The sequence below is a fragment of the Toxotes jaculatrix genome, chromosome 6 (assembly GCF_017976425.1).
Source record: "Toxotes jaculatrix isolate fToxJac2 chromosome 6, fToxJac2.pri, whole genome shotgun sequence".
Taxonomy (NCBI): Eukaryota; Metazoa; Chordata; class Actinopteri; family Toxotidae; genus Toxotes; species Toxotes jaculatrix.
This window is the reverse complement of record NC_054399.1, coordinates 12,331,238-12,345,194: the sequence shown is the minus strand read 5'-3', so window position 1 is coordinate 12,345,194 and position 13,957 is coordinate 12,331,238. Positions and strand designations below refer to the sequence as shown.

Genomic DNA, 13,957 nt, shown 5'->3' with positions numbered 1-13,957 from the left:
GAACCGCTGGGTTTTTATAATAAAACTCTTCACCTGCATTGACTTTCTGTTCTTCTAGTGATGACCTATGCTATGCCCAAAAACATGGAGTAATAGCTACAATTGGACAGGAATGTCTGTAACCATGCTTTTATTATCAGCTACTCTCAGATGGCTTTTAGCCGGGCTGGTGTAGTCTGCCTAATGAGGCACGTCACAATCACAGAGTGAGCAGCAATAAAAAGGAAGGGATGGCCTATCCCTCCTCCCCCTCCAAATTACCTGATCAATCATTCACTAATGCTTTCTAACCAGCTGATTTCACCTGGTGTAGTCATGTCGACACAAGGTCAGCACGTCCCGATCCTCCAGCCAACTGGAGGAGATGTGAATCTTGACGTACGCACAACAGATTTGCAATCAGCCTGTCAATCGGCACTTGAAAGCCCACAGGATATTAGAGATGTAAATGGAACATAATGGTGCCATTATAATTGTGCTCATCCTGTGCAGCCTTTGATGGCAATGCCTTTTCTCTGCAATTCTACACCATCTGGCGAAATCAGCGCAGGCAGGCGAAGCAGAGCCAGGGATAGTTAGGACAACCAGTCTTTGGTTAGGATGCAATCATTATCTTTGGCTAGTGACACATCCCATTTGTTATGACTCAAAGTTGTGATTTGGGCCCAGTTCAGGAGTGCCAATTAATGTTCATCAGGTTTTTTTAATCCATTCATAAAGTAAAACCTCTATTTTGAGATCCTTCTAAAAGGTGTATAAAATGTATGAATATAATAAATCATCCAACTAGCACCGGACATTTTTTTCTTTTCTTTTTCCAAAGGGCACAGAGGCCTTTGTGTATCGGAGGCAGTGAACTTTAAGGGCATGCATGGTGACATGGCGACACTGTGTACCGATATCTGCAAACAGTCCTGTTGGGTCAGTTGACCAAACAAACAGAGCAGGTCATACAGACCTTGTAAACATTCATCTATTTCAGTAGCAACTCTCCGGTTTGCTATGATCCAATTTACTGAATCCAAAACTCACCCACAATGTTCAGTATTTTGACAATCAAAAAGGATATTTACGAGTATAACAGGACCTGTTAACAAGGACTGTTTATTTGCCAAATTGGCCGGTGGAATGGACAGACCTGCCAGCCATTTTGGATTGTGTTTTGTGCAGTTTCAACTCTGTACCTTACGTATTGCAAGTAAAATTAGATTTGGCAAATACAAAGCTGTGTAATTAAACTCAGTTTTTATCCTCTGAATCAAGTTTCTCAGAATTTCCAGGGATTTCATCAGTACTGCTGATGGTTGTCTGACCTTACAATATTGTGTGATACTTAGTAATACGCTCAGCTATATCTCAATTAGTGTGATACAGTGTATTAATAATTTGGTTCTAAATTATAGGTCATGAAAAAATAAACCATAGCTGAAATTCAGCTACTCTTTAATCCTTTTAAATGCATTAACAAGCAGAACTTAGTGGAGAATCATTACATGTTGTAATGGTAAAGTAAAAGAAAGAAACAGGTTGCTCTGTATTTTAATCATGGGATACACAAATTTAGCACAGTGCTGGATGAACAAAGGATTTGTAGTGACAGAATCAGAACAGAAAACAAAACTTGCTGAAACAGTATCGGTAAAAATCCAGTTTTATGAAGATACAATATTTTGGAACATAAGCAGGAATTAAGAAGATATTTCTTCAAAAGAATGTGTTCAAATATTAACACACTTTGGAATGAATAAATCAAGACCTTTACAGGTTATTTCCAAACTGGTGACATCTGAGGGATTACTGATACATCTTTTATGATCCTCACTTTCATCATGGTGGTGAGATTGTGGATGCAGTGCTATCTCTGTGAAAAGAGGCATCTGGCTCCCATCTGGGCTTTGTTGTCTTCCTGCAAAACAAAACATATTTTATAAAGCAAGCAAAAATGGCACAGCTCTTTGCTTGTTTTTGCACATCTGCTTTGCATAGAAATCTGACAAAACAGTCCACCGCCACACGCAGGCATACCCAAAATTACACAGTATTTTAAAAAAGACAGAAAATTAGTATGAACGTTCAGTTAAGCTCAGCTGAACTGGTGTATGTAGCTCACATGTTTTTATGCAAGTCCAAATCCATCTATTGTTGTGTTTCTGGTGTCGTGTTGAAACTCCTGAAAACTGGCCGGTGGTAGTGGAACTGGAATAGCCTGGCGGTAGACTGTATACTAATGACAAGACAGAAGAAAATGACACATCTGTGTAAATACAGCAGTCAAGATTAGTAATATGCAATGTAAGGATTTAGAAGTTTTGCATAAAAATGTAGGTAGGTATGTCGGCATTTCCTGTGACACCTCTGGGAATTTAATCTTCACATCGACGCTGTCAGCTGAGGCAGCAACAACTGATGCGGAAACCTCCTGTCTGGCATTTCTCTCATGTTGCTGGTAGAAGCCGAGAAGAAAAGCCATGCCTGGGATGTAGCTTTCAATTCTGGGAAGGGTAGAAAACCTCCTTTAGCAACACATACCAGGAGATTTTATAATAAACACAGTTTTTACCATGTTTCTACTGTGCTCTGCAAAGCAAAGTAAGTTGCTGGAAAATGTTCCCTTTCTTCTTCAGCTTGTCCTCCTCTGCTCTCCTCACATTTTATTTATTTACTTTCTTCATACAAACTGCAAATAACATTTTTCCCACTGAAGCTCACCTGCTGCCCATCGCTGCCATGGTTTCTGGGATCCTGGTCCAGTGTACTTTGGCCTTGAGTGTTGGCTTGGAACCAGGCAGATGTGCAGTTGCAGCTCTCATTGACATTTCATAGGACTGACATTCAGATCCCCATCTGATGTGTGCCTAGACCAAACGCAAGAGATCAATCACGAGGGGAAACTACAAACAACTGTCCCCCCATCTCACAGTTTTAATTGCTTAACTATGAAGGACGATGAGACAAATGAGCGGGCAGTGTGACATTTCCTTCTAAAGCTTAACAAGGAATTACACAAGCATTTGTCAGCTGCACACATTATGCATGTGACCACGTTGGCTCAAGAGTGTATTTGTCCACTTTGAGCCTGGATGTAATATGGTTGATGGCTGTTTTTAGATGACTTTAAAGGGGAAGCCAGCGTCTTTTATCTTTCTGTTATCTACAAGTTCCATGAACAATCAAGCTAAACATAAATTTATCCTACAAACAAGTTAAGTTTTCTCTGTGTATCTACTTCCTAACATGGCTCATGCCTTCATTTCACAGAAATCTACTAGTGTCTAAAAATCATTAAAACACATTGCTTGTCAATGAGACTTGTCAATGTAACAAAGCAGTGTAAAGACACCCTTTTTTATTCTTCCCAAACTCTCCAGAGATGGAGAATGTAGTCACAATTGGGTTAGGAATAAACTACACTGGCTATATTCATTGAAATTAAGGAATATAGTTCCCCTAGTAGAATCATACGGCTCTTTTATGTGGTTTTCATAGCTTTTGGAAAACAATGGAGCTCTTTTGTATAGAGGAATAAATAATGTATGAAACTTTGGTTGCACAGCAGACAATTCATGAATGAAACACAACAACAGCGTTATTCTCTAACTTTCCACCATTTTACACACCCAGATAAATACAAATAGCTCATCTGCTCTTCTTGTGTGTTTCATGTCTACCTTTGCCTCAGCTTGGGCATCCAAAATGGTGTCCACGCACATCTTCCAGTTGGTGTCTTCTCCAACCTGGGACACAATCATTTGGGTGTTCTGAATATTTGCCTCTGGCGTGTAGTACATGGCTGCATCATATCCCTCAGGCTTCTGGTTGCCACTCATGGCAAAAGCTTTGATGTTGAACACAGCTTCAGGTGCTGAATCCCAGCCCTGAGGAATGAGATAGAAAACAATTCATTAGACTGTAATGGCCTTGTGTGTATCATGTACAATATGTGCAATATGTCTGTATTGATCATCTTATTTCATGTGTGGACTGGAATGTTCCTCATTGTGACTGTGGTCAAAATGAGGGAGGGAACAAGCTGTATTTGCAGCGTGTGTCTGATGAACCACACTTAATCTGCAGTCAAAACACAGTTCACTTCTTTCATGGTAATGGCGGATCATGAATCATGAATCACAGCTAAAACATTTTACATAATTAGATTGCTCGGTACAAACTGCCTATTCTTATGCCGGCAAACAAATTTTTGGGTCACTCTCTGTGGAGCATGTTTAGCGTACTTTCATTAAGTTGTCGTGATCGCTGTGATGAGATCCTCTGATGCTTGAGGCCGAATCAGAGGACAGGCGTACTCGCTGAGTGGCTTCCTGTAAACATAATTTAGAAACAGGAGAATTTGAATGGATAAAACACCAGAGCAGGTGCAGAGATAATAACATTGCAAGGGTAGCCAAATACCTTGGAAAGCCTCCTCAGAGTCTCAAGCAGTTGGCGTGTGCTCATTGGATGTCTGCTTGGGCCGGCATTAACCTCAAAGTGGATTTTGTCAACAGCTTTGATTGCCTGGGCTAAAATAAGTGCACAAGTTATGTTGGCAGAAAGTTAAGAAAAAAAATACTGCATAATAATAATAATAGCAATAATATTAATACTACTACTACTACTACTACTACTAAAAATAATAGCTTAAATGGTAAGGTACTTTTTAAAACACAAAGTTGCAGGTGCAACTGAACACACTTCTGACCACACCCAACCACAGCCAGTGAGTGTTTTCAGAGCTGAAACGGGCTTGAAACTTTTCCTTCAGTGAAACGCTGCTTGTCGGTTTTGTGTTAAGTTGCTCTTGCTAAAAGTAAAAAGGCTTTCCCATTCTGTTGCAGCTTGGTCAGGTCAGACCAACGGAAATTCATACATTCAGCAACCCAATCCAGCAACATCATACCCAGAGTCGCCATGTCAAAATTGCAAAATGATGCCACAGCTGTGGCATCCACATGGCAAAAGCAGTTATTTCCTCAACAAATGCCTCCTGAAAGTAACATGAGTGGACTGGTCTGTAGGTGTTAGTTCACTAATAAAATGCTGTAATACTGGGTGACTGCTTTACGTATGCAGCGACCGCAGCAGCAATGTTTGCAAATTGGGCAATAAAGTGCCATTTCAGCTCGCACATTTCACTGAGTAGTGTGTCTCATGTGAGTTTAGCAGCACTGTATAGTGTAATGTATTGGAATCGTGGTGCATACCTGGGACTACTTTGAATGCAAAGTGGGTGTATCCCAAGAAATAGTACAGGGGGTATTCCTCATGATAATACTCTCTCCTTAACTCAGACTCCACACAGACACCAGCTCCATAAATGTTACTCTCAGCGCACATTTTGGATCTTGGATGCCAGGCGTTTGGTGCCACAATCTGTTGGATTAGTTAAAAAAAATAACAACAACACAGGGACATGAATCTATTTTGAGTTCAGTAAATCTTCATTAGTTGAACTCCAGGGGTAATATCCGAAAGGTGTTGATGGTACCTGATCTGACTCGGGCCTCACGACTGTGGGACCCTTGCGGGCAACTTCATCATTAGAGTCAATAGCATTGGGCATCACTGGGGTCATTTTAGCCATAGCAGGCTCTTCAATGTTCCTGGAGACTGCATACACATTGGAGCTGTTGGTTGGAAAGGAAAATAAGAATTCTTAAACCTAGGCTGCATTGTGGAAAGCATGTATAAAATATAATAAAAATATAATTAGACAGTGTAACATAAACACTGTATGTACTAGGCGTTGTAACCATATAGAAAAGTTGATTTTGATTCTTGGTGTTACAGTTCAGTTCAGGATTGATTCTTAATGCAGCATCTGTTCTCAAGTGAATGAAGGTAAGGTAAGGGGCACTGTTGCCAGACTTTCACTCCAGTGTATTCTGTCATAAACCATTCAATCATGTTTTCAGTACACTGAAAAAAAAGTAGTGCTGGAGTTTGGTGCTCTTGTTTGCTAATGTTAGTCTCTGTGTGATGGCATACCATGTGTACTATTCCTACAATATTACACAATATTTTATGATCTACTTCTTATCTAAAATGCAACTAGGGGCCGTAGTAAGCTGCTTGCACAAATGACCTATGGGGTCATGTTTTATGGGAGGACAGTCTCGTTTGTGTGTGTGTTGTTCCATCAGGAGCTATACTGCACTCAGTGAATCGATTCAGAATTTTAAGTCCTAGGTGAATCCATTTTTTCTCTCCCACGCCCTTAAAACATACCTGACTGAAAAGATTTCAAACTCTTTTTTGCATGCAGGAAAGTCGAATTCAAACTTCTTTTCTTGTACGTTGATCTTAGCCGAAAACCTCCATGGAATAGTGATAGGGCTTTTGGCCTTAAACTCAGACCCACACTGGAACAGTTCTGTGTTGATCCCGTAGAAAACCCAGAAATCCTTTGTGAAACTAAAAACATAGAGGTGATTTGAGTAGTTGTAACTCCACATTATGAATATAAATTGTATACAAAGGCCATCTGGCAAAGATGAGAGAAATGCCAACAAATAACATGGTTCACTTCCTATAATAATTGTTAAACACATTGGAAATGCATCTTCTTTAAATTGAAGGAACACTGAACATTGTTACCCAATGAAACCATCAGTCTCTAGTGATATTTCAGAATTGAAGAGTTGTCCAAGACGTTCAGTCGGTGGTGGATTTACTGCAGCTTTGGCTACACAAAAAAACAACATTGATATTGGTTTAGATCAAATAAAAACAATTTTAATTATTAATCAACTAAGCTGATTAGATTTGTAAGGTGGTCATGCTGTAGGATTTGTCTCCTCACCGTTAACCATGATCCCATTGACTGTTTCATAATATTTGCTAATCTCCAGTGGGAGACCCAGGGTGGTAGCTTGGAAGTAGCGAACCTCAAAGATCAAGAATGGTTTTGTCCAATGCCACGAGACTCCCCTGTGTAAATTCTCAATCGCGGCCCACAGAGGGCTTTCCTTCCCCGCAGAAGGACTGACAGCCTGCAAGTACGATCACAGGACAGCGGCAAGTGACAAAAGTTGTAGACCATTTACCAGTATAATATATTTTGTTGAGTGCACTGGCTTTGACACAAGTGGATCATTAATAGTGTTATTCTCTCACCCTGATGATATTCTGAATGAACCCTTTGTTGATATCAGCAAAGAACCACTCTTGTCCAGAGGCACGTGAATAAGCAGAAAAGACTGGTTTATCACTGGGCAGACTTTCCCAGTTCTGAAGCTGTAAAATGACACAGCATAATGGTTGACCAAACACACGAGCTGATGCATCGTGTTACAGTTGTGATCTTTTTGCCTTAAAGTTTCAATTATATACTCACCACATTGAAAATAGCCTGGAAGTCACTGAAGCTTAGATCTCCTTTAAATCCGGGAATGCCGGTACCAAACAACTCCTTAATTCCTTCACCACGGACACCCAACTGTAGCATGCAAAGAAAGGAAGATGAACTCTGTCCATGACTTGGAAGACACGTTTTAGTTCAATTCAAGTGTCACTGGTAGCATATCACACCTCCAGTAGCTGCAGAATTCTCCCAATGAAATAAAATTTTCCTTTCGTTATGATTTCAGTAGGAAAGATGTTTGCTGCACTTCTTAGCATGAAGGCTTCTGTCGCTGTGCCAATTAGGAAATCATCTGCATTGGGAAAACAGAAAATTCTCATTTGACTGTTTCAGAGAAACCTCAGGATCCAGGAATCTGTATTTGAACATACCATTGAACCAGTCCATGCGCACTGCTTTGCTGTAGTGGTAGCTGAGACGACCGAATTTAGGGGCCAGGATTTTCACAGCTAAACTGCAGGCAGTCGAACTATTGCAGAGGCCACAAAAAGGGATTATACATGTATCATAGAACATAAACAATGAAATACAGCATGTTTTATAGTCACACTCACAGGAAATGATTGTCTGGAGTACTGGATCTGGCAAAGCTTCTCAGGTAGGAATACGCGAAGCTAACAACATGGAGGTCTTTCTCCTGCTGTAAATGTGCAGTCACTGTGGACACCAGAGCCATTGATGGCTTAGTGTCAAACAGGATCATGAAAGCCATCATGCGAATCTCAGTGGGAAGGCTCTTTTGTAGGAACAGAGCCATGGTGATGTCTTGGACCTGAAAACACAAGTATTATAATAATTAGGAGTTCAGAAAGCTCACACATTTAGCCACCCACTGCTGAGGCAATTTCTCTTCTGTTCCAACACAGTCGCTATAATTTTCTGTACTGACTAGAAACTTTAACTAGAATAGAAACTATAAATGTGGATATAAATTAGAATTTTATGAGGCTCCACAATGTCAGGCACATGTCAAATGTGTCATTTTGTTAAAAATTACAAAGAAGAAAATCATCATAATTTGTCCAGGATTAGAATTGTGTAAATGCACTGTTCCTCTGAATTGTACCTCACCTATTACCATAAGCCTATTTTGTATAAACTGTATGTAGCTGTGATGAAGGAACATCAAAAAAAAGTCTTCTCGACTTCTCGTGTGCTTTATGCTGTTCTTACACTGTGAGGGTCTCTGGCGGCTATGAGTCTCATAGACTGCACAGCAGCACTCAGCACACGAGGTGGCAGATCCGCCGGGGTGGCAGCCACTCCGGGGAGGAAGCGCATGATGGTTTTAATGCTGCCCGGATGACCTGCGTTCCCCAGAGCTTTCAGAGCGATGACCATGTCTGCCTCATTGCCATTCCTCAGAGCCGCCGTGGCCATGTCCAGCAGTGGCTAGAACAGATATGAAACAAATATGTAATAAATCAGTTTAAATTTAAGTTTAAATTTTTCATTTTTTGATGCTACTCACTTAGTCAAACGACGTACTTTAACAGCTTATGATTAGTACTTTGAAGTGTTCTTTTTTGAAATGGCTGTCTATGTCAGGAAATTGATTTCTGACTTATTTTGATTACCTGAACAGCAGTTACTGGGCAGGGTGTATAATATGCACAGTGCTTATACACCAGAGAACCATAGGAAAGCACCACAGTATGCCACAGATATATGTTGGATTTACTGAAAGGTATGCTCAGGAACATCTGCAAAACAGTGACAGAGATATTTTGACATAGTGTGGACGAGGAGAGAATCTTTTTTTTTTTTTTTTGAGGTAACGTTCTTCAATATGCAAAGAGTTTCACCAACTTTACATTAACCTACTTTAGCCATCTCAACCAACTCAGGAATAGCTTGCAGATGGTTAAATGCCAGCAAAAGGGTTTCCAGAGCTTCAGTTGCAGACACATCCCCAGCCTGAAATCTAATTTCCAGGAACTTTAAGATTCTTGCATCACCGACCTCAACAATCATGTCCAAAAACCAGCGTCTGTAATAATTGAAAAGTGACAGAGAAAATGGATTAATCAGACAACACTTAAATCAAAAGAGGAAAAAAAAAGGAAAGTGTAAATGTGTGGAAGACAGGGTCAGATGTCTCTTTTAATTGCACTTGTATGAAGTGAACTACAAGCTGTCTCGCTCTTAATGAGCAGGGAAAGCAGTCTTTCACTCATCACCTTTCTGTCATCACGCCTCACATGATAATAAATCATTGATCAGTGGTAATGTACCAGACTAAATCCTCCCCGAACTAAGTGGGAGGATACTCTTCAATTACCTAATCAGCTGAAGTGGATCAGTATCAGATTTTAGAGATGGCCTGGAACCATTTTATTTGTCGTCTCATAATGAAAGACTGGGTTAAAGGTTATCTATGAAGGATTCTCATCTCGAGTCTTAAGTACAGTGTTCTCAGTGGATTCAAAGATTTCCTGAAAATTTTCACTTGTAACTTCTGAATTTAAAACTTCCTGTGTGTAGACAATTTGATGCAACTTAACTAAACTATTAAGGTTAGCGAAAGGTCACATGTTTGGGGCAGCAATTAGACGCCCACGCACTAAAATTAATTAGATCTCAGCCACAGCTGTACTTGCTGTGTTTGGTGCTAATTAACAAATGTTGCCATGCTAATAGGCTACAGTAAGAGGGGTGTTATGGGTAACTGTAGGTCACAGAGGCTTGCACAAGAGCTTCTGTGCACCCCTCTCAAATCTGAACCTGTTCTTCAAGCAAGTTGATTGGTTGGTTCATTTCGTGTTGGGACAGCCAAGCAAACGTACCTCGTGCATGTTAGCTTCTGTGCTGGCCAGAGAAGCATAATTCTACCCTTATTCTTGTTAGAGAAAGATCAAGACCAAGAGCAAATGAAAATGCTTTCTGAAGGCCATTGGGTAAAAGTTGGCTGCTTCCAATATTTTGTGTATTTGCTTTAGTCCGTAGCTGAACTTCACGCTATGTTCTTTGTGTCACTGGTCAAAAGTGACCCGAGGTTCATATTTGTTGTATCACAGTATGATAACGATACTTACCTATGTTCTTCATTTCCTGCAAATTGCTTCCACATGACGTCTAATCCTTCATAAGGCACAACTCGCAGGAGTTGATACAGCTTTATAGTATCTTCAGTTGTTGCCCTGTCAATCTGATATCTATTAGCCTCAGCCAGACGCTTGATCAATTCAATAGCCTTGAAAGAAAATGAGAGGGTACAGCTGTTGAAAAAAAAATCAATCACAGAACAAATGATTCTCAGACATTTCCAGAACTCATTAGCATATCCTCAGTCCTCAGTGCACAAAATGATAGTTTCCTTAGATTTAGTCGACTTATAAGTGATAATAAACACTTTTCCTTTCAGCTGATTTTAGAAAATGAAACTAAATTACTACATTTAAATAATATCTAGGAATTTAGTTTCCAGCTATTTCTGTGTTTATTTCAAATTTATCCTAGTGTATCTTTTAGACTACTTCCTGCTGCTTTCTGGAAAAAACATTTTTATAAAAGACACAAATTTTATGTGTTAACAGTTTCTCATTACTACCTTCGGTACTGGGTCTTCCAGGTTCTGCATGAAAATGGGGACATTAGCTTCGGCATTGACAAACTTGTAAACAAGGTTGCCCTTGCTTTCCACTGGCCCAAACATGACGGCTCTCGCTGTGTCACTCACGCCGAGCAGCACCATTTCCTTCCTGCAGGAGAAGTTATTTAAAGCAGCCGATTTGTATAACAGACAGGCGCTTGCGGATGAGCAGGAATAATGTGCAGGTATATATATTTTTTATCTTACATCGCTTCCATCTTGAAACTTCCGCCCTTCACATTGAAGGGACTGAAGTGCTGTCGCTCCAGGCCATGAGCCCTGGTAATGAGACCTCCCTCTGCTGTTGGTTTGACTGTGTAAACATATCTCACTGTTGAAATGACAGATTCCCCTCTCTATATTGCAGGACGCACAAAAACAAAAATAGATGTGACTTTGGTGTGCTTGATTTATAACTGTAGAATCAGAGGCACCTGCAGTGAGATAAACAGACCTGTTTGGAGATTTGGTCGAGCACAGCAGAAGCCATTCCCCTGTAGATGGCTGCTTTCTCCCTGCAGTTAGTGACGTCCACAACCTGAGTGATGGTCATGTCCCTTGTTTCCTTGTTTTCTTCAGTAGCGTAGTTACTCTGGCACTTGCCATGGATGCCAACCTACAAACAAAACTAAACCTAGTTACATTTTTTTTTTACAGTTTTATCAATTTTGTCTAGAATAAATAAAGATGGTGCAGAATAGAGCTGCTTCTTCATCTGCCAGTGACTTACTTCTTCCAGCTCATAGATCCTCTGTGTGGTCTTGACAGTCACTTGGAAGAAACCCAGTATTCCCCTCACAATGTTGACAACAGTGTCAGAAATCTCAGCAGATGCGCGGATGTCACCAACGTGCCCGCTGGCGTAGTCAAACATGAAGGGTTTGACGAGCTGGGCAGCGATACGTTGGGTGAGCTTTGGGGAGGCATTAAAGCTGTTTTTCCCTGGGAAGCCGTTGAACTCTTCGAAGGCTAAATCTGAAACCTTGGAGCCAGAGATGGAAATAAGCAGTTTCATCTCTCATATGTCACATTCATGAGTATTTGTGGAGAAATCTCAATGTGAAAAGTCTCTCATTCCCTGCTCAGATTTACTGTCACATGACGCACAGGTGCAATGTGTTACTCGACAGAAGAGGACAGGAACCCCTATTTATCTCTACTGTGTTAATGGACTTTTAGGCTTACTTTTCTGTAATTATAATATTTCCTGCAGAGTTTGATCACAGCATCTGTTTATGACTGAAAGATGACAAAAAAGTACCGGAAGATGACTGTGCATAGGAGAAGAAAGACATGCAGTGCTACACAGCTTTAGCAAATATTTGTAACAAACAACTTCGTATTCTTTCATGTTGTAACAAACAACATTAAGAATCAAATCAAAACTTTTAAAGTATAAGTGATTTTTGTATGTATTCTACATGATTTTGACTTTAAAAGACTGCGCAACCTTTAAACAGGTGGGTTTTTTTTTAGCATGACTTCCAAATAATTTATCATCCATGAATAAATGATAAATGACAAATGATGCACTGCCGATTACTTTGCTTGACTTGAATCAGACATGAACTAATTAACAACCTGTCACTGTTTCTGCTGCACCACTCAACTAAATTATTTCTAACATGTTTGAACAACATGTCCTGCGTAACTTTTTATTACCCTCTATTGTCACTCTTACCTGAAGGATGAATGTTTGTGCAGATGCACCAACGATCTTAACCTTGCACACCATCCTCACACCAGACTCAGCAAGGTTTGGCATCCCGAGTCCAAAATTCACCACTCCCTCATATTTGTACTCGTAGGTCTTCTTAGGATTCAGGCTCAGCTCTGGAATGTGTTTCCAATATTAAATGCCATCTCACATATTATTTCTGAAAAGATTAGCTTTACTTTTAAGACAAAGACAAAAAAAGACTCACCATAACGGACACTTTGGCACGCTGATGAGAATGAGGTCAAACATAGTGTCAGTATAAGAACTTTTGTGGATATACAAGCACATCGTTTTTTGTTCAGATATGGACCTACTAATCCCAGGGAAATCATCTAAAAGTGGGGAGAACACTCATTTCCAAAGGGTTAAAAGCCAGACACAAAATGTTTGACAGTAAATTAAACACATTACATCAGTGCAGATTGTACCAAATAAATAAATAAATAAATAAATAAACAAACACCCATATACAACAAAAACATGTTGATGACTCAAGTTAAATTTCATTAATAACCTGTCACCTTACTCCATAAATGTAATCCAACTCACCTCTAAATGTCCCTATTTATGTCGTTCATGCCTAAATTACTTATGCTAGTCATGATTGACTAGCATAAAATAGATCAAAATATGACATTTCCAAATACCTATTTTAAACAATGTCTCACTTGTTGAATGGTGGAGTAAATTAAAAAATATATGCACCAGAAAAAAGTAAAAATAGTTAAATTAGCTCCAGGGTTATGAGCCATGGACTGTGCCCTGACTGTTCTAAAACAGCAAAATAACTTCTATAAATCAAATGATATGAGTAAAGCAGTGAAAACTTACTGGCCAGGGCCACAAAGCAACAGAGGAGGAGCCCCTGCATGGTGAAACTGACGAGTGAAAGCAAACATTTCAGGTTGGTTTGTCCTTTATATACCAGTGTGGGTTTCCACTGTGGACTGGCTGATTTAAAGTAAACACATGCTGTCTGCACCAGAGCCGTGTTGACCTGTGACATTGTCAGAGTGACACATGTAAAAAAGATAACTGTCTCAACAGTTTCTTTTGAAAAATAAATTGTGATTGTGTAAAATGGCTTTTAAAAATAACTTAAAAAAAAAAAACATAATTACTTATTGATTTTGCTTAAAAAGTTGATCATATCTCTGAAAATTTGTAGCATGTTTTTCTTTACATAAGCACACGGAACTCAGAACATGGCTTATTTTGACTATTTAAAAAAAATCAAAGCTAAAGTCTCATATTTAATCAGAAAATGAAACAAACAAGTTTTTTC

The 13,957-nt window shown here is 39.7% G+C and overlaps 1 protein-coding gene across 1 annotated transcript; it reads right to left on the bottom strand.

Annotated features, from left to right (window-relative positions):
* Window positions 1-1,559: 1,559 nt before the first annotated feature.
* Window positions 1,560-13,545, bottom strand: vtg3 (vitellogenin 3, phosvitinless). Its single transcript, XM_041040165.1, has 28 exons — window positions 13,504-13,545; window positions 12,878-12,898; window positions 12,634-12,785; window positions 11,683-11,934; window positions 11,407-11,568; window positions 11,160-11,308; window positions 10,911-11,061; window positions 10,396-10,553; window positions 9,185-9,350; window positions 8,938-9,063; window positions 8,534-8,752; window positions 7,915-8,132; window positions 7,732-7,829; window positions 7,528-7,652; window positions 7,334-7,435; window positions 7,114-7,233; window positions 6,800-6,989; window positions 6,595-6,682; window positions 6,226-6,411; window positions 5,486-5,624; window positions 5,202-5,370; window positions 4,411-4,520; window positions 4,233-4,319; window positions 3,669-3,875; window positions 2,710-2,855; window positions 2,354-2,492; window positions 2,111-2,224; window positions 1,560-1,906 (listed from the first exon to the last, which is right to left on the bottom strand). The coding sequence occupies exons 1-27, from the start codon at window positions 13,541-13,543 to the stop codon at window positions 2,117-2,119; spliced, it is 3,828 nt and encodes a 1,275-aa protein (XP_040896099.1). The 5' UTR covers window positions 13,544-13,545; the 3' UTR covers window positions 1,560-1,906; window positions 2,111-2,116.
* Between the last annotated feature and the right edge of the window lie 412 nt (window positions 13,546-13,957).

Coding starts and splice junctions, on each gene's coding strand:
- vtg3 (XM_041040165.1), bottom strand. CDS start 13,543: ATGCAGGGGCTCCTCCTCTGTTGCTTTGTGGCCCTGGCCA. Junction 2,856..3,668: donor ATGCCCAAGCTGAGGCAAAG/GTAGACATGAAA, acceptor CGTTTGGTCTAG/GCACACATCAGATGGGGATC. Junction 2,225..2,353: donor TGAAGATTAAATTCCCAGAG/GTGTCACAGGAA, acceptor TCTTGTCATTAG/TATACAGTCTACCGCCAGGC.